The sequence below is a fragment of the Pogona vitticeps genome, chromosome 5, assembly GCF_051106095.1.
Source record: "Pogona vitticeps strain Pit_001003342236 chromosome 5, PviZW2.1, whole genome shotgun sequence".
Taxonomy (NCBI): domain Eukaryota; kingdom Metazoa; phylum Chordata; class Lepidosauria; order Squamata; family Agamidae; genus Pogona; species Pogona vitticeps.
The window spans coordinates 145,416,832-145,439,993 of NC_135787.1; the positions used below are offsets into that span (position 1 = coordinate 145,416,832).

Sequence of the window (23,162 nt, forward strand, 5' to 3'; positions counted from 1 at the left end):
CAAAGAGAATAAAACAATAGTATAGCACTTAGCATTAAAGAAACAACCTCACTGCTATCAAACCTAGATGCTTTGGTCTCAAAACTAGCTGTACTCATAAATAAGTGCTAAGGGGGCAAAGGTGGATGATCTCACCCACAGCTGATATTCTGAAAATAAAATATGACACTTCAGAAGTTCCTGGGCCACAGCTATCAGTCCACACTGCTTTCTGCCAGCAAGGTCTCATGGGAGTTGATGACTAACAACATCTCAAGGGCCATGAAATCCCCATGCCTCTCCTGGAGTTACCCAGAAGTTCAGCAAAGATCAGACAGACTGGCCTAGGAATCTCATGCCTGCTAAATCTATAAATACCAATGCCCTTTTTAGCCATTCTTTTACCAGATTCATAGAAATTCTGGAAGTCAACATCCACTCCAGTTGAGAGCAGGCTCGCACAATCTTCAAACCATAACATTATTCTAGGCTTGTAATTGCATATGAAGTCTGTGCCTCCCCATCTTAACTGACTTCTCAGAAGCCTCTCCAAAGGGGGCAGGTTTTCAGTTGAGGGAACAAGGAAAGGAGGGAAGGAGCCAATGATAACTCTCAAGGAATGGAGTTCCATTACCTGGGAGCAGTTGCAAAAAATAGATTCCAAGCAGTCACGAAAAAGAAAGGCCTCTCTCAAATCCTCACCAGATATGCTCGTGGAAGTCATGGGAATGAGAGAAGGCACTCCCCTGAGGGTCTTAATATTCATGGGGGCTCATAGAGAGAGGTGCAGTATTTCAGATAGCCTGGACCTGAACTGTAAGGGGCTTTAGAGGTCATATAATCAGTTTTAATCAGTTATGATGAGGCAAATGTTTGGGAATGAGGTATATTCCATTGCTGTAGGATAGGGGGACTCCAGGGGCGAAATACAGTGACTTCTAAATCCACAGATCATATTTGGTTCCTTACCTCTTTTAGTGATAGCAAGCAAGCAGAATCAATCAATCAATCAATCAATCAATCAATCAATCAATCAATCAATCAATCAATCAATCAATCAATCAATCAATCAATCAATCAATCAATTTATTTATTTATAGTTTTCCAGTGTGTCATGTTCCCCTTAAGCAAATGATCCAATCTCTGACTACAGTAAAGGTCCCGTGATGGGGAATAATTGGGCCTTCAGGCATTTGGACTACAGTTCCCACAATCCCTTAATATTCACCATTTCAATTACAGTTTCTGGAAAGTGAGGTCCAGAAACCATGGAGGCCCAAAGATTCCCATCCCTGACAAAGAGCTATGTTGCTGCTCTTCAGGCCACGCAGGAAATCTGCATTCTTAGTTAAGTATTCATATCGCAGCATTATGAAGAACACTGGTTCTTAACCTTGGGTTACTCAGGAGTTTTGGACTGCAACTCCCAGAAGCCTTCACCACCAACTGTGCTGGCTGGGGTTTCTGGGAGTTGCAGTTCAAAAACATCTGAGTAACAAAGGTTAAGAACCACTGATCAAGAACACACTTTAATTACTCTGGGATGCATCAGACTATGTACTGCTTGGAATCTATGGGACAAGTTTGTCCCATTGTTTTGCACTGGGATTAAGAATGATTCACCCATCAGTATCTATCCTTATGTACCATAGTAAGCAATACTATATTGCTTCTGACATGACTTTTTTGTGCAAAGCAATATAGAGGATGACATGTGAGGTGTGATATCACTTCTCTTGCTGCTAACACATTTCTTTATTGGTTGATTGCTTAAAACCATAGGTCATCGCAATATATCAATGACAGCATCAAACATACGTGGCACTGTCATATCACAATTACATTTAAAAAGAAAGATTTAGGATTTTGGATGCTTGGCACGAATCTTCTTTGCTGCCAGGTCAAATTTAGCTACTTGGTGGGTAGTAAATACATCCCTGTCCACAAGCAGCATGCAGAATTGAGCCAAGGGAGGGCTGTCACACAAAGTTCTAAGTATGCCTGCAAGGAATTTGCTCCTGGGGTGATCATATAAAGCAGTGGTCCCCAACCTTGGGCCTCCAGATGTTCTTGGACTTCAACTCCCAAAAATCCTGATCAGCAAAGGTGGTGGTGAAGGCTTCTGGGAGTTGTAGTCCAAGAACATCTGGAGGCCCAAGGTTGGGGACCACTGATATAAAGGACATCTTAACAAATAATGAGAAACATCTTCAACGTCTCTTGATCTACATGTACAAAGTCTTTGATCAAAAGGAACATTTTCATATCTTCCTACTAATATTGCAGTCAGCATACACTGAAAACGCAGAACTGTAAACACTTTTCTTAGAGGGACTGGGGTTAAATTACCGAAGAAGTCCTCCAAACAGAATAATGTTTCATACAAAGGGAACCAACAGTTATAGAACGTTTCTGAGATGGCACAGAGATCCTGCCACGTAAAGACATATTTTTTTCTTTAACCAATTGCTTAGCTCTATTTGAAACAAAGGTAGGAAGGGAGTCTGTGTCAATCCCATAGTTCTGCAAAATGGGTCTAACTAAATTCACCCAGGATTTTTGAGATGGATTCTGAAGCTGTTCTGTGTAGCACTTCTTAGGAAGGCAAGAATCATTCATATTGGTTAATTTCAGCCAGTACATGGCCAGCGCAATATGAGAGTGTATTTCAATTGGAATCAATCCTACTTCAGCCCTTAGATATGCAGAGGGTATGTTGTGAGGGACAGTTAGAAGAGATTGAATAAAATAATTTTGGATCACTTCTTCAGTGTGAGTCTTTATATACAGTATCCCCATATCTCTGCCGCATATGTTATGTGGGGTACTATTTTCTTGGCAAACACCTCAACTGCAGTGGCCACCAACTTCCCGCCATTGGTTGAGGTAAACCATGAAAGAGACTGATAGGATGTTTTCAGATTAATTGCTTTCAGCTGATATTTCCATGAAAGTTGGGCATTGAAACAAAGGCCAAGATATATAAAATTGCATAGCTGCTCAATGAGTTTGCCATCAAGCTTCCATGTATGGGATTTCCTCTTCTTTCCAAAAACTACAACTTTAGTTTTGGTGTAATTGATGGTCAGGTGTTCTCTTGCACAGAATTTGCACAAATTGGTCAAAAGTCTTTGCGTACCAACTAATGTTGTGGAGACCATTGCAATATCATCTGCATATAGAAGAACTGAGAGCCTGACATCCCTAATTGTGGGTGGGAAAAATTCGAAGTCACTCAATTCTTGGAGTATGTTGTTAATATAGAAATTGAAGAGGAAAGGAGCCAACAGGCATCCCTGACAGACTGCTCTTTTATTTATTTATTTATTTATCTAGTTATCTATTCATTCATTCATTCATTCATTCATTCATTCATTCATTCATTCATTCATTCATTCATTCATTCATTCATTCATTCATTCAACTTATATGCAACCCACTCTACCCAAAGGTCTCTGGGCGGCTCACAATTGAAAACAATTAAAATACAATTAAAGATAAAATGATTAAAACACAATTAAAACACAATCTAAAAATTGCCATCAGGACCCACAGTTGATGTTATTTCAATTAAAAGCCTCCTGGAACAGGAAGGTTTTGACCTGGCGCTGAAATGTCATCAGCATCGGTGCCAGACGAAGCTCAATCAGCAGAGCATTCCATAGTCTGGGGGCAGCTGCCGAAAAGGCCCTTTCTCTACAAGCCATCCCTCTTACCTCCTTAAGGGATGGCTCTTTCAAAAGGAAAGATCTTAACTGCCGGGTAGGCTCATATGGAAGGAGGCGGTCCTTCAGGTATTCATCTCTTTGTGTTGGAATTGACTCAGACAACAGTCCATTTGCCCCAAGCCTTACCCTGAAGGTGGTTTTAGAGTGAAGCATCTGAATTAAAAACAACAGGAGGATTGTTTATGTTGGTGGTAGAAAGTTTTTGCCACAGATGGGCTCTATCTACGAGGTCAAAGGCTGAACTGAAATCCACAAAAGGGACATACAGCTCCTTCTTACCTAATTGAGAGCATTTTTGCATTAGATGGTGCAGGTATGTGAAGGTAGCTGTTCTTCATATATGATGTCTAAGCCTAAAAGCTTATCATCAGTTATACAATTTTGTGCAGCATGAGCCTCAGTTTGAGATATAGCTGTGGCATTGTCTTAACTGTCCGCTGAGGATTTATGCTAATTTCCACTGTAACTTTTTGTGTTTTATTTTGAAAATAACCTATTTGAGTTATATTATTATCTTCTATAAAGGGGGCTTTAACCAAATCAGTTAAACATAATGATCTGGCTGGAGGCGGTGGTGCTTGGCAGATCCTTGGGTCTGTTAACAGCAGCCTCTGATAGAATTTGTATACAAGAGGCTTGTGTTGTGTTCAGAAGTCTGAAGATTTTGTTTGGATTATTGTGGGATTTTCGGGCTCTTTGACCGTGTTCTGAAGGTTGTTCTTCCTAACATTTCACCAGTCTCTGTGGCCAGCATCTTCAGAGGACAGCATTCTGTGCTCTGATGTAGTTTCCTTGGAAGTTGAGTATTTATAGCTGTGAGATAGGTTTTTGTCCTTTTCAGGAGATAGGTGATCAATGTGTCTTGTTGTGGGTGTATTGTTGTGATAAGGAGGAGAAATTATCTGTCACTGTGATTGATGGGTGTCATTAGCTGGTCCTTTGTGTGTAGTGATCCCCTTACATCACTAGGGTCTAAATGTATTAAATTATAAATTGGTAAAGATTTATACTGTTCTATAATTTGTCTATCCCTAGCAAACCAGTCCTTGATCAGTGGTTGTATTATGGTATTAACAAAGTGTTTCTTCACCTGAACCCCTAAACTAGTAAAAGCTTGCCTTTGTGTAAGTATAGGATACACAGAAGTCGGGTCTGTGAAAGTTGCTTTTATCCCATAGGTTGGGTTAATAAAGCAAAGATATTCAACATTCTCTATGCCTTTGATTGGCAGGTGGGACACTCCTGCCTCTTCAAGAATTTGTAAGAGATGACATTTCTTTCCTAGCTGAGTTAGTTTTCCATTAGGCTTAGGAAAGTTGAGAAACAATGATTTATTGAAAGCACCATTAGTATTTTTGGTGACTGAACAAGTTTACCTTCAGCAGGGGTCTTATCTGATTGTATATTAATGGCCAGAGATGAAGTGCTAGGTAAAAGTGCCGAACTGGATGATTTGAGAGACAACAAGTCCACAATTGCAGCCACTGGGTTTGGATCCTTGTGTATTGGAGGAAGTGAGGGTAGAGTTGACAACAGTGTTTGGTTGCTGATTTAGTTTGCCTTTGATGTGGGTCTCATCTACCTCCAGGCTTATGGCAGAAGAAGAGGAGTTGGATATAAGTTCCAAGTTAGGTAAATTGGAAGGCAGGAGATCCACAGTTACTGTATGTAGATTTAGGTCCTCAACTTCTGAGGGAAATAAAGGAGCAGATGGCACTTCAGTTGACTTGATTTGAGCCTTCGATAGCTTTCTTGTCTGATTTGGAGTGGTTTTTATCCTTCCATTTTCTTTATCCTGTACCTCCAGCAACTAGAACAGTCTCTCAAAACTGAAAACTGTTCTGGGAGGGTTTTGCAAGGTGGGTTTGGGCTTGGGGGGTTATGTTTCTGTGCTGTAATTGTTGTTTTGTTTTATTTTTAAGCCCCAGTGCCTTCGGGGCTTGCTCTGTTTATTTTTTATTTTTATTTTTGCAGCCCCAGGGCCTTCCGACGGGGCTTGCTCCGTTGCTTTTTTTTAAAGCCCCAGCACCTTCGGGGCTTGCTCCATTATTTATTTATTTATTTACTTATTTTTGCAGCCCCAGCACGTTCCTATGGGGCCTGCAGTGTTTTATTTTATTTTATTTTAATTTCTCTCTCTCTCTCTCTCTCTCTCTCTCTCTCTTCTGGAATGGATTAATCACATTCCAATGCATTTCAATGGGAAATGGTGCTTCGGCTTATAACCATTTTGAGTTACGTCCATCTTCTGGAATGGATTATGGTCATAAATCGAGGCACCATTTCCCATTGAAATGCATGTATGACACAATCTTTAGCTGTAAATTTTTGTGATGAAGTTCTGAGATCAAGGAAAATCTTGGAGAAATGAATGCTCTATTTTCATATTTCCAACCCAATACAACCTTGACTTAAGATCTGTATGTGAGAATATAAAAGGTGGAACTGTCAATAACAATGAAGTTTGGGATTCTCTTCAAGAGGACTGGGCAGTACATGAATCTCCAGAGTTGTTGGACTGCAACTCCCATCAATTTTGGTCCCCACAGCCAATAATGAGGCATGCTGGGAACTGCAGTCCAACAAAATTTGGAAGCCCACTCATGGGCCACCCTCATTTCACAATAAGGATTTCTGGGACCCTTACTAAGAAATAGCTGTGTCAAAACTCTTTGGTGGCCATGAATCAGAAAGTTGCCTTTCCCGCCTCTCTTTTGACTACAACTGCTAAATCCCCAACCTAGCTAGGGAATTCTGGGAACTGTTGGCCAGAAAGTAACTCTCCCAAGCTCTGATACTTTGTCACCTTTGTGCTCAGCAGTTGCAGGGAACCTCTTCAGTTTTCAGGTCTGGTAGGTTTTCCTGGCAATAAAATTCAGTGCAAAGCAGTGCAACAAGCAAACAGTTATACGAAATACTGGCCACTTACAATGAGTCTCTTGATATGCACTTGCTGCGGCAGCAGTCCTAAAGCTGCAGCTACTCCTTGGCGGAAAATCCGAAGCAATGTGATATTCAGCTTGTTGACATCCATCTGCAGAGTCTGCAAAACAAACCCCCAACAGAGAAATGCTAATCTTGCTTGGCACACAGAGTTCCCTGCTAATGAATGACCTCGTGAATTGTGCAAAGATTTCCCCCAACATGACAATGTGTAAAGTCAATTTGCATTTAAAAAAACCAAATATTTTTTAAGGTGGGGGTAGAGAGCTTCCAGGCTGTGTAGGTTTAAAGAGCATTGGCCGCCTCCAGTTCTTATCACCTTAAGGTCATGGTGCAATCAAGAGACATTATGGTAAATTCTTTAGCTGCAATCCTACAATCTTTAATAAATCTCGCAGGCATGAAGAGGAGTCCAAATTGCAGGAGGGCTGCTCTTGTGCTTACTTTGAGTAAAACAATCTTACCCAAATTAAACAAAGGTTTCCTTCTGGTTACTGTTTTTACATCCTAGAAATAAAGCAACAGCGTGGAGATAGGGCTTCAACTGCTCTTTTCTTAAGCTGTTGCCTACTTGACAAGTTCCTGAACTAAGCACACACAGGCTTTGCTTGTGGCTGCCCTTTCACACAAACAGAGCTTTCATAGCTGCTCGCTTATCAGTTTGGACTCTCCCAGGCAAATACTAGTATAAACTGGACCTATATATCCATGAAGAAGGGGACTTACTTACTTACTTACTTACTTATAAATAATATATATATATATATATATATATATATATATATATATATATATATATATATATATATATATATATATATATATATATATATATATATATATATATATATATATATATATATATATATATATATATATATATATATATATATATATATATATATATATATATATATATATATATATTATTTATAAGTAAGTAAGTAAGTAAGTAAGTCCCCTTCTTCATGGATTGCTGCCTTGTCGTGGTGAAGGGGCTTGAGTAACTCAGAGAAACTATGGGCTATGCCGTGCAGGGACACCCAAGACGGACAGGACATAGTGGAGAGTTCCGACTAAACGCAATCCACCTGGAGTAGGAAATGGCAAGCCACTCCAGTATCTTTGCCAAGAACGCCCCATGATCAGAAACAAAAGGCTAAAAGATATGACGCTGGAAGATGGGCCCCTCAGGTCGGAAGGCGTCCAACATGCTACTGAGGAAGAGCGGAGGACAAGTACAAGTAGCTCCAGAGCTAATGAAGTGGTTGGGCCAAAGCCGAAAGGACGCTCAGCTGTGGACGTGCCTGGAAGTGAAAGGAAAATCCAATGCTGCAAAGAAAAATACTGCATAGGAACCTGGAATGTAAGATCTATGAACATTGGGAAGCTGGAGGTGGTCAAACAGGAGATGGCAAGAATAAACATCGACATCCTGGGCATCAGTGAACTAAAATGGACAGGAATGGGCGAATTCAGCTCAGATGATTATCATATCTACTATTGTGGACAAGAATCCCATAGAAGGAATGGAGTAGCCCTCATAGTCAACAAAAGAGTGGGAAAAGCTGTAATGGGATACAATCTCAAAAATGATAGAATGATGTCAATACGAATCCAAGGCAGACCATTCAACATCACAATAATCCAAGTTTATGCACCAACCAGCATTGCTGAGGAGACTGAAATTGAACAATTCTATGAAGATTTACAACACCTTCTAGAACTGACACCAAAGAAAGATGTTCTTCTCATTCTAGGGGACTGGAATGCTAAAGTAGGGAGCCAAGAGATAAAAGGAACAACAGGGAAGTTTGGCCTTGGAGTTCAGAACGAAGCAGGACAAAGGCTAATAGAGTTTTGTCAAGAGAATAAGCTGGTCATCACAAACACTCTTTTCCAACAACACAAGAGGCGACTCTATACATGGAAATCACCAGATGGGCAATATCGAAATCAGATTGATTATATTCTCTGCAGCCAAAGATGGAGAAGCTCTATACAGTCAGCAAAAACAAGACCTGGAGCTGACTGCGGTTCTGATCATCAGCTTCTCATAGCAAAATTCAAGCTTAGACTGAAGAGATTAGGAAAAACCACTGGGCCACTCAGGTATAATCTAAACCAAATCCCTTATGAATACACAGTGGAAGTAAAGAACAGATTTAAGGAACTAGATTTGGTGGACAGAGTGCCTGAAGAACTTTGGATAGAGGCTCGTAACATTGTCCAGGAGGCAGCAACGAAAACCATCCCAAAGAAAAGGAAATGCAAGAAAGCAAAGTGGCTGTCCAACGAGGCCTTAGAAATAGCAGAGAGGAGAAGGGAAGCAAAATGCAAGGCAGATAGGGAAAGTTACAGAAACTTGAATTCAGACTTCCAAAGAATAGCAAGGAGAGACAAGAGGGCCTTCTTAAATGAACAATGCAAAGAAATAGAGGAAGATAACAGAAAAAGAAAGACCAGAGATCTGTTCAGGAAAATTGGACATATTAGAGGAACATTTTGCGCAAAGATGAACATGATAAAAGACAAAAATGGGAGGGACCTAACAGAAGCAGAAGACGTCAAGAAGAGGTGGCAAGAATACACAGAGGAATTATATCAGAAAGATGTGGATATCCCGGACAACCCAGACAATGTAGTTGCTGACCTTGAGCCAGACATCCTGGAAGTAAGTAAGTGGGCCTTAGAAAGCCTGGCTAACAACAAGGCCAGTGGAGGTGATGGCATTCCAGTTGAACTATTTAAAATCTTGAAAGATGATGCTGTTAAGGTGCTACATTCAATATGCCAGCAAGTTTGGAAAACTCAACAGTGGCCAGAGGATTGGAAAAGATCAGTCTACATCCCAATCCCAAAGAAAGGCAGTGCCAAAGAATGCTCCAACTACCGTACAATTGCACTCATTTCGCACGCTAGCAAGGTTATGCTCAAAATCCTACAAGGTAGGCTTCAGCAGTATGTGGACCGAGAACTCCCAGAAGTACAAGCTGGATTCCGAAGAGGCAGAGGAACTCGAGACCAAATTGCTAACTTGCGCTGGATTATGGAGAAAGCCAGAGAGTTCCAGAAAAATATCTACTTCTGCTTCATTGACTATGCGAAAGCCTTTGACTGTGTGGACCACAGCAAACTATGGCAAGTTCTTAAAGAAATGGGAGTGCCTGACCACTTTATCTGTCTCCTGAGAAACCTATATGTGGGACAGGAAGCAACAGTTAGAACTGGTCATGGAACAACTGAGTGGTTCAAAATTGGGAAAGGAGTACGGCAAGGCTGTATATTGTCCCCCAGCTTATTTAACTTATATGCAGAATACATCATGCGGAAGGCTGGACTGGAAGAAACCCAAGCCGGAATTAAGATTGCCGGAAGAAATATCAACAACCTCCGATATGCAGATGATACCACTCTGATGGCAGAAAGTGAGGAGGAATTAAAGAACCTTGTAATGAGAGTGAAAGAGGAGAGTGCAAAAAACGGTCTGAAACTCAACATCAAAAAAACTAAGATCATGGCCACTGGTCCCATCACCTCCTGGGAAATAGAAGGGGAAGATATGGAGGCAGTGTCAAATTTTATCTTCCTGGGCTCCATGATCACTGCAGATGGAGACAGCAGCCCTGAAATTAAAAGGCGCCTTCTTCTTGGGAGGAAAGCGATGACAAATCTGGACAGCATCTTGAAAAGCAGAGACATCACCTTGCCAACAAAAGTCCGAATAGTCAAAGCTATGGTTTTTCCTGTCGTGATGTATGGAAGTGAGAGCTGGACCATAAAGAAAGCAGACCGCCGAAGAATTGATGCCTTTGAATTGTGGTGCTGGAGGAGGCTCTTGAGAATCCCCTGGACTGCAAGGAGAACAAACCTATCAGTTCTAAAGGAAATCAACCCTGAGTGCTCACTGGAAGGACAGATCCTGAAGCTGAGGCTCCAGTACTTTGGCCATCTAATGAGAAGAAAAGACTCCCTGGAAAAGACTTTGATGTTGGGAAAGTGTGAAGGCAAGAGGAGAAGGGGACGACCGAGGATGAGATGGCTGGACAGTGTCTGCGAAGCAACCAACATGAACCTGACACAACTCTGGGAGGCAGTAGAAGACAGGAGGGCCTGGCGTGCTCTGGTCCATGGGGTCACGAAGAGTCGGACACGACTAAACGACTAAACACAAGTAAGTAAGTAAGTAGGTAGGTAGGTAGGTAGGTAGGTAGGTAGGTAGGTAGGTAGGTAGGTAGGTAGGTAGGTAGGTAGGTAGGTAGGTAGGTAGGTAGATAGATAGATAGATAGATAGATAGATAGATAGATAGATAGATAGATAGATAGATAGATAGATAGATAGATAGATAGATAGATAGATAGATAGATAGATAGATAGATAGATAGATAGATAGATAGATTCAAACCACCCAAAGTGGCCTTGGCAGCCAAATGGACGGTATAAAAGTCTAGCAAATAAACAAATAAAATAATTTACCTTATACTTTGAATTACAAAAAGGTACAGCCATGATGAAAAATCATCTGAGACTATCTACCATTTGAGGCATTGAAAGAATTGATCTCCAATGCATACCTCTCTATTTTACATTTTCTGGCATTCAGCTTTTGAAAACCTCAAGATCTTTGCAAAGACATTTGAGAGTTTTTAGCTAAGTGTTTTTTAAATGTTCTTGCAAAATACATGAATGAATTATTGAACCAAACAGACTTCTTAACCGTCTGCCCTGGCCACATCCAACACTGGGTGTGATCATGAGTACGTACAGTTTGCATTTGGGAAGCAATATGTATGTATTTTCATTTGTGGTGTAGTTCGATCCGAGCTGTTTCCTAGTGAACGTGTGACATAAGGGAAATAGCACTCGAGCTCGACCGTAAACATGGCAGAATGCTGAGGAATTCAAAGTTGGAGTTTTAAGTGCTCCTGGATCCTGGGCCTGGATGGACAAATTTGTTAGTTTTGTTTTCTCCCACATCTGAAATCTATAAATCTCACATTTTATGACATTAATTTTATGTAGAAATTCACAAATTTGGAACATTTTCATTTGGGGGAAAAATCAAATGCAAAATTGTTGTGTATTCTTAAACTCATGAAATTTTCTTAAATGAATTGATTACATACAAGCTTGAGATCTAAGCATAAATTATGCAAGATGTAAGTCAAATCTTGCAGTATCTGTCTCTGATTATTGCACTATAGCTCAGCGATGGAACATTTCATTTGCATGCCGAAGTCTCACCATTCAGTCCCCAGCACTTCTAGGTAGGAATGGAAAAAAACAGTTGGCTAAAACCCTGCAAAGGTGCTGCCATTCAGTGTTGACAGTATTGGGCTTGATGGATTAATAGTTTCATAAGGCTGCTTCCTACTTTTCTAATACTGTTGATATCTTGAATATGTGGCTCCATGGAAATAGTAGCAGATCATGACTACGCGAAAAGTTCTTCAAGTATTGCTGGCACATTAATTTCATAGAGGAAGTAAGCAACCATCCGAAGGCAGGTAAAACTAATTAATCATATTACTCTTTGCTGAACTGCAGTGTTTTATCATTTACGGTGCTTACTCCCCAAAGAGAATGCACTACTGAATGTGCTATACATGCCATTAGCCAGGACTTTGCAAACATAGAGGAGAGGAAGGTAAGTCACCCAAAGGGACCCAATTTCCCAGTGCAATTTATTTCTCTGCCTACTGCAACCATTGGCGACAGTTTCCAGGTTTCTGCACTTCAGGATATCAATATGATGGATTTCCAGTCACTAAGTGGCTGGAAAGATGAAGCTAAAATACAAAAAAACAAACGAATGAACGAATGAACGAACGAACAAACAAACAAACAAACAAACAAACAAACAAATAAATGCAAACTTAGAAACAGTATAGTAACACCAACAACTATCTGTAGAACTTTCTGTATGGCAACTCTGAGGAAGCTGTGCCTCTCCAAATGGTGTCAGACCTCAGTTCCCTTCAGCTCATCCCACCTTGGCCAACGGTGAGGGATGATGGAGACAGTAGTTCATTGCCAATCCAGCTTCCCATGACTACAGATCAGTTAGGCAATGCAATGACAGTGGAAAAGAGCCATTTAAGCAATGCATCTCTTCTGCATGGTACACATTAAGGTGAGCTGCCTTTGCCATATATGTGCATTTACTATGCTGTGCCCCATGTTTGAGCCAATGTAATTAACTGTTCAGAGCATGAGAGGAGCATTCAGCCTATTTTCTCCCTTGCTCTGTTTGAGCTAAAGATTGTTTCTAGTCAGGCACTAAAGCTTTAAGGTACTTCCATAAAGCTCTGGTAGTTCTCAGGCAAGCCCAAAGGGACTCACCCATAAGAGATGTGTGGTTTGGATGTGCATGGGTTGGAATCATGGTATCTTTCCCCCATAGATCTGGAGCCCTCACTTTAAGCTTCCTTGTTTGTTAGTCCATCTTGGGAAATTGACTAGCTTTGTTGATTTCATCTGTATCCCAGGGAGGCTTTCAGATCAAGACAAGAAAGTTGGGGAGGAAGGAGAAACCTTCAAGAAGTTGCTGAGAGGGACAAGAAGTCAGCTGTGCTGGGGAGAATACGTCCACAGCTGGTATCATGTTAGGGAAATTCTAACTGTACCTTCCCTTCATGGGGACTAGTGTCAGAGCATGACACTGTTTGTGTGCCATTGCCACAAAGAGCATGCTAGGTCCACATTTGTGACCTTACTGGTTTTGTGCACAGTCCTTCCCCTTCCTCTTCTCCCCTGGCTTTTGGCATGCTGATGTTGGACCACTGTGCCACTTGGAGAAAAGCAAGGAGTGAAGTACTAGCATTGCAACTCAGGAGCCTTCTTTTTGACCTGGTAGCATTAGCAAGAAGTCTGGGAAAAACTCCCAGTCCTTGAGTGCTCTGTGACATCACAAGGATCCACTCCTAGTTCCAGGTTATGGTCCTGAAATCTCAAGGAATTGGATGCTGCTCCCTTGGCAGCCCTATGTTCAACATCGGTTAGCTGGGAATGAGGGGACCAGAGCAGAAACATAATATTACCATATTTGTCTCATGTTTCCGTTTTGCCAAAAAGTTATGTGGGAGGGGAGGGGGAATAAAAATATACATGTTTGTTCTATGCACTCTTGAAAGATCCCATCATTCCAAGAACTGGGGGAGTTTCTCAGCCGTGTAAACAATATTTCACTGGTACAAATGTGTTGTTTATCAGCCTTCTTAACTCCCACACATGCCACATATGAAGAAACAAAGTCCTCAACACCTTTTATGTATCCATAGTATAAGCCTTTTCTTCTTCCATTTTATAGGCTAGTCGTTTTATATCATCCTTTACCATTATGCAGAGCATAGTGTGGAGTCAAGAGCCACAAACCCAGCGTCAAAGCACTGGGAAATTTATTTATTAAAAATATTTTTGCCCTGCCTTTCTCCTTGAAAAGGACCCAAGGCAAAAATAGGGTTATGATAAGCTGGTTAGATTGCTCAGTCGTTTAGTTATCTGGCTGCAGAGCCAGAGGTTGGGAGTTTGATTCCCCACAGTATATCCTGTAAGCACAGCCAGCCTCTGTAGCCATGGGCCAGTTCCACAGTCTCAAAGCATCCCCAGAAAAAAGGGAATTGTCAACCACTTTTGAGTACTCTCTGCCTAAAAAGCCCTGGAAAGAGTCACCATAAGTCAGAATTGACTTGATAGCAATCAATTATTCTTTAATTAGAGATTATGATATTCTTGGTCATCTTACATAGGCTTCTCTGTTCTCTTTGAGCTTTGCTGCAATTCTTACAATAATTGAGGAGAAGGAAATGGATATTCTAGCAAATATATATTGTTATTGCAACACAAAATGTTTTGAGGCAGCATGATCTTGAATGCCAATTAAGACCCATTAGTTTTGCAAAACAAAAACAAAATAAAAAGCAAACAAAACACCAACTGGGGGCTGCCATTGTGGTGTGGCCATGGGAACGAGAAGCATGAATGCCCGCAATTCAAGACTGAGAATCACTATATCTCTTATAAAATTAAAAACAAAACGGCAAAATATGGCTAGTGTTGAAACCACTGTATGTGCACTGACATTTCTTTTTGTTTCTTTCTTTTCTTGTCATAAAGGGACAAAGGTACCTGCAGGCTTTCAAATGCATCTGAGAGGCTAACTAAACATGGATTCACAATGTGGATTTTGTTTTTGAAAGAAAAAAAATGGATTAGATAAGGAGAAATAGCAGTCCCCCTTCCCCTTTCAGCAAAGGCTGGAAAAGAACAAAGGAGGAGGTCCTACCAGCCCAGCCAGGAGGCCCTGCTTTCCCACTCCCCTGTGGGCACTTCCTCTGAGTTTGCCTTTTGCAGGGGTGGGCAAGCAAGGATGCAAGCAAGGAAAGGCAGCAGCTGCTCTGGCCTCGTGTTTCCAGCTCACCTTCTCCGTCTGCCTCAGCAAGGAACCCTAATATCTAACAGTGCTTCCTAGAAACTGCAAACAAACATTTATGCCAGTTTGTTTGCCTGCCATTTCCACTGAGCCATGCAGCTTGGAGGAGGGCTGGTCAGAATAGAAGCAGTCACCTCATCTAAGTGGGCCACGTGGCCTCTTTTTTTGAGGGGAGTTCTTATTTGGAGAGGACTATTCTCCTTCCTAAAGTGTCTTCCATGGGAGAAATAAGCAATATGGAGGTTGCGCAGCAGCCTTGTGGCTATTTACTCACACTGTGCAGCACCCTATACAGCTGACTCATCAACAGCACAGGTCACCTGGGCACTGTGTTCCCTAATCAGTTAGGATACACTGTAATTGTATTTAAATTCTGAGAATCATTTCGTAATCTGCACATGCCCATATAAATTAGCAGATGCATTTTTATGCAGATCAGCAACCTCTTCTATCTTCTTCTCTGGGGACGTATAAGTGGCAACCCCAACTTTGTTATCTCACACAGCCACCTGCACTCTGAGTGGAGGAGACAGGTGAGAAGGGCTGAGTGCTTCCTGGTTCGCTCCCACTTAATGGAAATAGGAGCACAAACTCTGTCAAACTCCCTTAAGGTGAAAGACTGCGGCCCAACTGTAGAAGGTGGTCGATGGTTCTGCATGATTTTTAAGTTTAGGGCTTTGATGTCAGCGGCAATAAAAATCCACATTTTAATTTTGCAGCATGAGCCATGGAATCATCACCTTCTGCTTAGTGGAAACAGCAGAGCATCAGTGTCGTTCTGTATTTAAAACAGTTCCTTACAGAGAACAGATGGGATGTGTCTTCATGTGAAACACCAAAGGCTGTAAGTGGTGTCTGGACATGCCCTTCACTCATTGCAGCTACTGGCCCTGGTTGAGAGACTTTCTGTGTGGTAGGAGGGGTTATAGTCCATGCAATGAACTGTTTATGGGCATTTTTAGCAGCCATATAGAACACAGTGAACCAGAGCTTGGAAACAGGCCCATTACAAAGAATCACATGTTGCAAACAATTCCTTTTCCCAGTAGCTAAGGTATAATCATATTACATTATGACAGTAACTTTAAAAGGAACAATCTAACTCCTTTTGCAGTATAACTGCAAAGTTCTGGTTATTTTTATAGTCATGTGGTGTGTGACCAAATTAAGAGGTCACATTCTTAATTGATTTCAAGATATGGTAAAGATGATAAGCAGCAAGGTTTTTATGGCAGCCAACAATTTTTTGCTTGTTGCAACTATTAACTGTAATCAATTACTTTCTAAGAGTAGCTACCCAACCTCTGTGCAGAGATGGAAGATAAATGGTCATCTTGCCACCAGTATAACATATGAAGCAGGGAAATGGCAGCATTTGAATGTTTTAAAGCTCCTTGCACAAAACTGTTTCTCTCAGGTTGGACTACAAACTGTTTTCCTTTCCAGGTGTAGTTGGGAACAGACATGTAAACTGCTTGAGAGAGCAAGCCTTCTACATGGTTTTAACCTTCCATTTAACAGCCTGAACAGAAACTGCTAAATCTTCCCGTGTCTGTAACAAATAGCCTACTTCAAAAGCAAGGGTTCATGAAGTCTCAAAAGCTTCAGTGCAACACTGTGACCCTGAAGCACTTTTTAGTTGCTAGACTGCTTATAAACATCTTTATTTTTTTTAAATCAGATAATTTCTAGGAGGACTTGCATTATGGGGGCAGAAGGCTGAAGGCTAGCAATCCCAAAGCCAGCCTGATTGGCTGGAAGCCTCTGAAGGTAAAAGAGATCTTAGCCACCCATAACAGTGGAAAGTTTAATGTATTCACATTATCAGTTATGTACATAGAGAATATGTAAACAGTACAGCCGCTTTTGTAAATGTGAGTGAGGCTGCCTGCATGTATTCAATGAACAAACATAGGACAATGAGTCACAGTATTTCCAGTACATGCTTTGCAGTGCACATTGGCTCATATCTGTCATTGCAGAATTCATGATTAACTGAAGTCCTCTCCAGCTTATGATTTTAAGGTACTTGTGAGAATCAGTCAAGTTGCTCGGCTGGAAGTTATGCAAGAAAACAGAACATACTTCCTGCAAGGCTTGTATTCTATATCCTCTGGCATTATATATAAACACTTGCACACTTCTGTACACTTTTCTTTAGCACTTTTCCAAATGTGAAAATAAAATTACTCTCTGAAAGCTATATTTCATGCAACACTTCAACATTTTTCTAGTCAGTGGCTGTTGTGAAAATGTCTTTTAAGGTTGAGTGTTGTACATGGTCTTTAACTTTGGTTGTGTTTTTAAACAGTTTTAAACTGCTTACGTTCAGAGCTTGTCTTAACCTGGATTACTGCACTACTGGAAAGTGGGAGGGATGGATAGATAGATAGATAGATAGATAGATAGATAGATAGATAGATAGATAGATAGATAGATAGATAGATAGATAGATAGATAGATAGATAGATAGATAGATAGATAGATAGATAGATAGATAGATAGATAGATAGATAGATAGATAGATAGATAGATAAACAATACATTTAATTTGACATAAGACAGCCTTCCCAAGCATGATGTCCTCAGTTCTGTTAGATAACATCCCCCATCATCCCCAGCCAGTATAGTTAGGTTGCAGCTCCCATTATCCCCAGCCACCATTACCAATGGCTTACCCTAGTCCACAGAACATTTGGAAGGGTTCACTGGCAAGAGGTTTTGTAGACTGCAGCCTACTTCATCAAATTCATGATATGCTAATTCCCAGTTGCAGATATATACACAATGGTTGTAGGGAGAGGGTATCATAAACAGTGAGATCAGAATGTGTGTGTGTTCCACATTCAACAAGGACAATGAATCTTTACAGTAGCAACAATACTTTAAAGGGGGGGGGGAGAGTAAAAATGGTCTTCCTCTCCAAGTCCACTAAGACTCCTATTACCATTTTGTTTCATGAACCTGGCTCACTCAGTATAATAAATTATAGACCTGATTGAAGTATATAAAGGGCTTAGAAGGTGGAAGCCATATGAAAACATTAGCTAATAATTATGGTCCTGTTACAGTGGTTTGCCTTGCGCTATGTCCCTTTGAGGGCATTGTTCTATGAACTATGCAGATAAGAAAGCGAATGAAAAAGCTGGCCTTTCCTTTCAAGGCCTGCTTTTTCCAGATTGCTTCTGGACTTGCTGAATGCCTCTGCTTTTCTGGGTACATCTGAAATGTGGTCAAATTTTGGACGAGGGTGGGCACTTTCTCTATAATTATTGTCTTCAGGAACTGGATTCCAGTGATAGTGTTTTTTATTCCCTTGATTGTTTTTGCAGTGTCTGAAGGAGAACAAGTGGCTGAAAAGATGGCTCAGTGGCTTAGGTATCTGGCTGAGGAGCCAGGGGCTTGGACTTTGACTCCCTGCTGTGCTTCCCTGACAGGGGCTGGACCCAGTGATCCCTAGGGTCCCTTCCAGCTTTGCGGTCCTAAGATTATTATTATAAATCTATATGGTATTTGTGGATTTCCAGTGTGGTGTAGTGGACAGAGTGGCAGACTAAGACTCTGGAGAAAAGGGTTTGAATCCCCACTTGGCCACAGAAACTCACTTGGAGGGATGGAACTCGTAAAACCACTCCTTAACTATCTCCCTTACCTCGAAAGCCCTATTATGGTTGCTGTAACTCGGTTTCAACTTGACAGCACAAAACACACCCACCTACGGCAGGCAGGAGAGGCAGTCTACATCTTTGTGAGCAATTGGTATATCATTTTGTGCTTGTCTGTGTGCAAAGTGTCACAAAAATACATTACAATATATGAGAACATGGATTATGACAAAATGATTAAAGAATTGATAACTAATCTAATAATAGCAGCTAGATTGATTATTGCTAGACAGTGGAAATTAAAGACTGAATTACAAATTGAAGAATGATATAAAGAAATATGGAATATAGCATTAAATGATAAATTAACTTGTAATTTAAAGATGAAGAAAGGAGAGTTGAAAAAGAACAATTTTTATGTAATATGGGGCAAATTTTTGGAATATGTGTTAATAAGGGGAAAAGGGAGAGCTCCAAATCAAGAATCTATGCAGTTCTGGAGAGGAGGACAATAGAAGAAGAAGAATGAGAAGAAGAAGAAAAAGAAGAATATGGCAAGAGGTCCCGTATATGGTGGTGGGGAACACTGTTATTGTGTTGTAAGTGTATATGTTTTATGTATATGATTTGTTTTTGTTATAGTTATAAATAAATAAAAAAAAGCTGCAAAAAACAAAAATACATTATGGGCTTGTGTCCTCATGAGTCTTATCTCAAATAATATTGTGTTCTGTTTACCATTTTACAAATTCCTAGTTGATGTTTCTTTTATTTCCAGGGCCTTATCTATTTCTGTTCTCCACCATATAAACTCCAATAAGTTTACTCTTCTAGCTATATTTGATCAGATTCATCCCCGATCTTCCCTTTCTTCTCAATGTAGACATTTATCAGGCAAATTGCAGTCTTCATAGTAGCTAAAATCCAGCATTATCTATCATGGTTTTAAAAATACCTAATGGCTGCAGCCTTCATAAATCTGTTTTCTTGCAAGGAAATCCCTCAGAAACCGTTAGGATGTGCCAAAGCAAAGAAACTTACAAGACCAGGTGGCTATAAAGTTTCAACTGAGTGAGAAGGTTGGAAATGGGAAATTCCTTCATTTTTTCAATTGCTGTATCCTCCTTCTAACAAAAATGTAATCAGAAAATAATATTAATAACTCATGCAGATTATTTCTTAGTCTCGTGAACAAATGTAGTCGAGCTGCTTGATAATCTAACCTAAAAACATGGATTGCCATTGAAATATAAAATCATGCAGAGCATCAAATCATTGTCAAAGACATTGTTAAAAACACTAAGAATCAGGGATTTGTTTTTGTTTTTTTGCATGCATCATTTATTGTAACTTTACCGAACAGATGTTTGTTTCACCATTTTATTCAAAACTAAAATAGAAAGAAATACAACATTGTACCTTGGATAATTTCCTGGGTTCTCTACTACTTTTAGATGTAGCTGATGTTTCGATGTTCATGTGTGAGATACCTATTGTCTCATTTCCCTCATCTGGGTGTGAGTCAGTCTAAACACACACTGGTTTCTAAGCCAACCAAGAGATAGAGAGCAATTCCCATTTAGTTCCTGTAAAAGTCGCTGCCTGCATAACTGGTCCCAGAACTGCTGAAAGTGGCTCCTTTGGGATGCACCTCAGATGCTGGCTGATGTTGTAGTTTATCAGAACTAAAATGTACCAAGGGAAAAAAAGCTTTGCAGGACATGAGATATGTCTTGAGAAGACCCACTCTTCTTTAGATTGTTATTACTCAGCCATTTGTTTTATTTATGAAAGAATTTCTAATCTGCCTCTGTCCTCAGGGAGGAAAACAGTAGATCAAATCTGCTTAAAGCATTCTTAAACAACTTGAATATTTGAAAACTATTTGAAGTGTGCAGCTTATATATACTGCAGTATAGTGCTTAAAGCACTCTATGGGTAGTTTACAAGTTAATTATACAGGCTGCACATTGCCTACCTCCCCCACCCCTGTGAGCTCAATACTTAACTTATGGACCTCAGAAGGATGGTTGGCTGAGTCAACCTTGAATCTGAGCCTGTTGGGATAGAACTCAGGTTGTGAGCAGAGTCTTGACTGCAGTACATAGCTTTACTACTGTGTTATTCAAAACTCTTAGAAACTGTTTAACTGCTAATTGAGTTGGGAGAAAGGCAGGACAGAAATAAAGGAAGTAGATAGATAGATAGATAGATAGATAGATAGATAGATAGATAGATAGATAGATAGATAGATAGATAGATAGATAGATAGATAGATAGATAGATAGATAGATAGATAGATAGATAGATAGATAGGTAGATAGGTAGATAGGTAGATAGGTAGGGAGGTTGGTAGGTAGGGAGGGAGGTTGGTAGGTAGGTAGGTAGGTTGCTTGGTTGGTTGGTTGGTTGGTTGGTTGGTTGATTGATTGATTGATTGATTGATTGATTGATTGATTGATTGATTGATTGATTGATTGATTGATTGATTGATTGGCTGGAATCCTAGCTATGATCTAATGAGTAGGGATGGTTATGAACCACTGGTTGGGTGGTTTGTGCCGATTTGTCCTTCAGATTAACAGGTGTTCAGCACTCCCTAGTGCCCAAAGAAGCCAGGGCAAAGAAGCCAGGGCAAAACCTCAGAGTGAGCAAGAATCAAGCACAGAGAAGATACAAAATTGTGAGTTACTTTTTAAAATAAAAGGAAGCATAGAACCAGCTAACTAAAAATTATCAAGAACCTGAGAGTCTTCTGAAAATATTAAGAAGAGCCTACCAATGCATCTTGCCTGGACGACAATGGGAAATGGTCATCTGGGACTGTGTAGCATGGCATAAATGTTTCCTTGACTCTTTGCCAGCCACTTTCAGCAACAGGAAGTTTCTTTTACCAACAAAGGTATTTTTCTGGAGAGCAGGAACGCCTAGCGTGGACAATTCAAACAGATGACCTGACTTTTTCGAGGACATAAGGTAAGGTTGAATCATAGGTGTAGGGAAGTGAGAGGATCAGCTGCAATGTGCAGAAATGCAGATTTTGGGGTCTATCATGACTTGGGTATATTTGTGTATTTTTTCTCAGAAACACAAAAGGCTTGGTTCATCGTTACAATGCTTAAACTTCAGACGCTGACAGCGATGACTGGTTCTTGTTATTTGTCCTTTTTACTTCATATGTGCCTCATTAACATTCTAAAAAAAAGATAAACCTGTTTAGCAGCATTTTATTGCAAACACCCATTATCTGAATGTGGAAATCTCAAATTAAGTAAAATATTGGATGGAATATTTTACTTAACTTGAGCTTATTTCCACTTTGGAGAAAGAGATTGAATATAACCTAATTGCATGAGGAGGAAGTGGATGTTAATCTGCAATAGTGATGATGAACAGTTCACTGAGAATGAAGAAGAAGATGGGGAACAGAATATGATGGTGTTTCCTCCACTGAGAATTCTACATACACTGTGTTTGCTACATTCACATTAATTCATGCAAATGCAGAGGGGAATTCCACCCCTTGAATATTGTTGTTAAGATTTCCTTTGCCACCGTAAGCATTTGTGCTAGTGATGTGAAGTGTAAACCACATTATCTTATTAGACTAGAAAGTACAACATATTAATATTTAGGAGAAATGGCCTTTCAAACAAAAGTGCAAAAGGTGGACTCACAAAATCACCCATCTCTTTATTATGATTCAGTGCTTTAGGTCTCTGGCTGTGAAGCGAGAAGGTTAGGAATTGAATTTCCAACTGTGCCTCCTTGACTGGGCTGGACCCAGTGATCCATAGGATCCTTTCCAGCTCTGCAGTTCTACGATGATGGTGATATTCTTTGTCCTTGACATCACATGCTCTTATACAATTATGTTGTAAAAGATGGGTTCAGCCACACGTGGCAAGTAGTATTCTAGCTGCTTCTGGGTTGGTAAACACATAGTGACTTTACTACACCTCATGAGTTCACTGTAGACATGCAGAACTAGATGAGCAGCATACACAGAATGGAATTTACTGTAGGTTTTATTTAATTAGCACCATTTAAAGGACAAAATCTGACCAGGAAAGTTACCAACATCTGGACACTATTTTCTCATACTCATGTGTAATCTTGCCTAGATTTAGTCTCAGACTATGCCCTGAATAATACGCACAGGACTGGGAATCATGCAAAAGGCTACAATTTTATCTAGAACTACCAGGGAGTAAGTAGGTAATTCTGTGAACAACAGTGGGCCAAACACATGCCTCAAACACAAATGTTTTTCAGTACAGACAGGTCACAGGTTCAGCTATGAAATACGAAAGGTCTTAGGTGACCTTCCTGGGATGATGGCAGGGCATATTAGCCACAGATCCAAGTTTGAGGTGTTACTCTTGGCCCTGAACAACAAAGGGTCAGGTTCATGGAGAGGCTGCCTGCCACCATGTAGACAACTCTGCTCTCAGTGTTCTGTGGTCTAGTGAAGT

At 40.4% G+C, this 23,162-nt stretch overlaps 1 protein-coding gene across 2 annotated transcripts in view; it reads right to left on the reverse strand.

Annotated features, from left to right (window-relative positions):
- Positions 1-23,162, reverse strand: part of PTPRR (protein tyrosine phosphatase receptor type R) — a 130,264-nt gene that overhangs the window by 37,252 nt on the left and 69,850 nt on the right. For both annotated transcript variants that reach the window (XM_020786087.3, XM_073000378.2), the window contains one exon: positions 6,637-6,750. In XM_020786087.3, the coding sequence (XP_020641746.2) occupies positions 6,637-6,750 (114 nt within the window). The remainder of the gene's footprint in view (positions 1-6,636; positions 6,751-23,162) is intronic.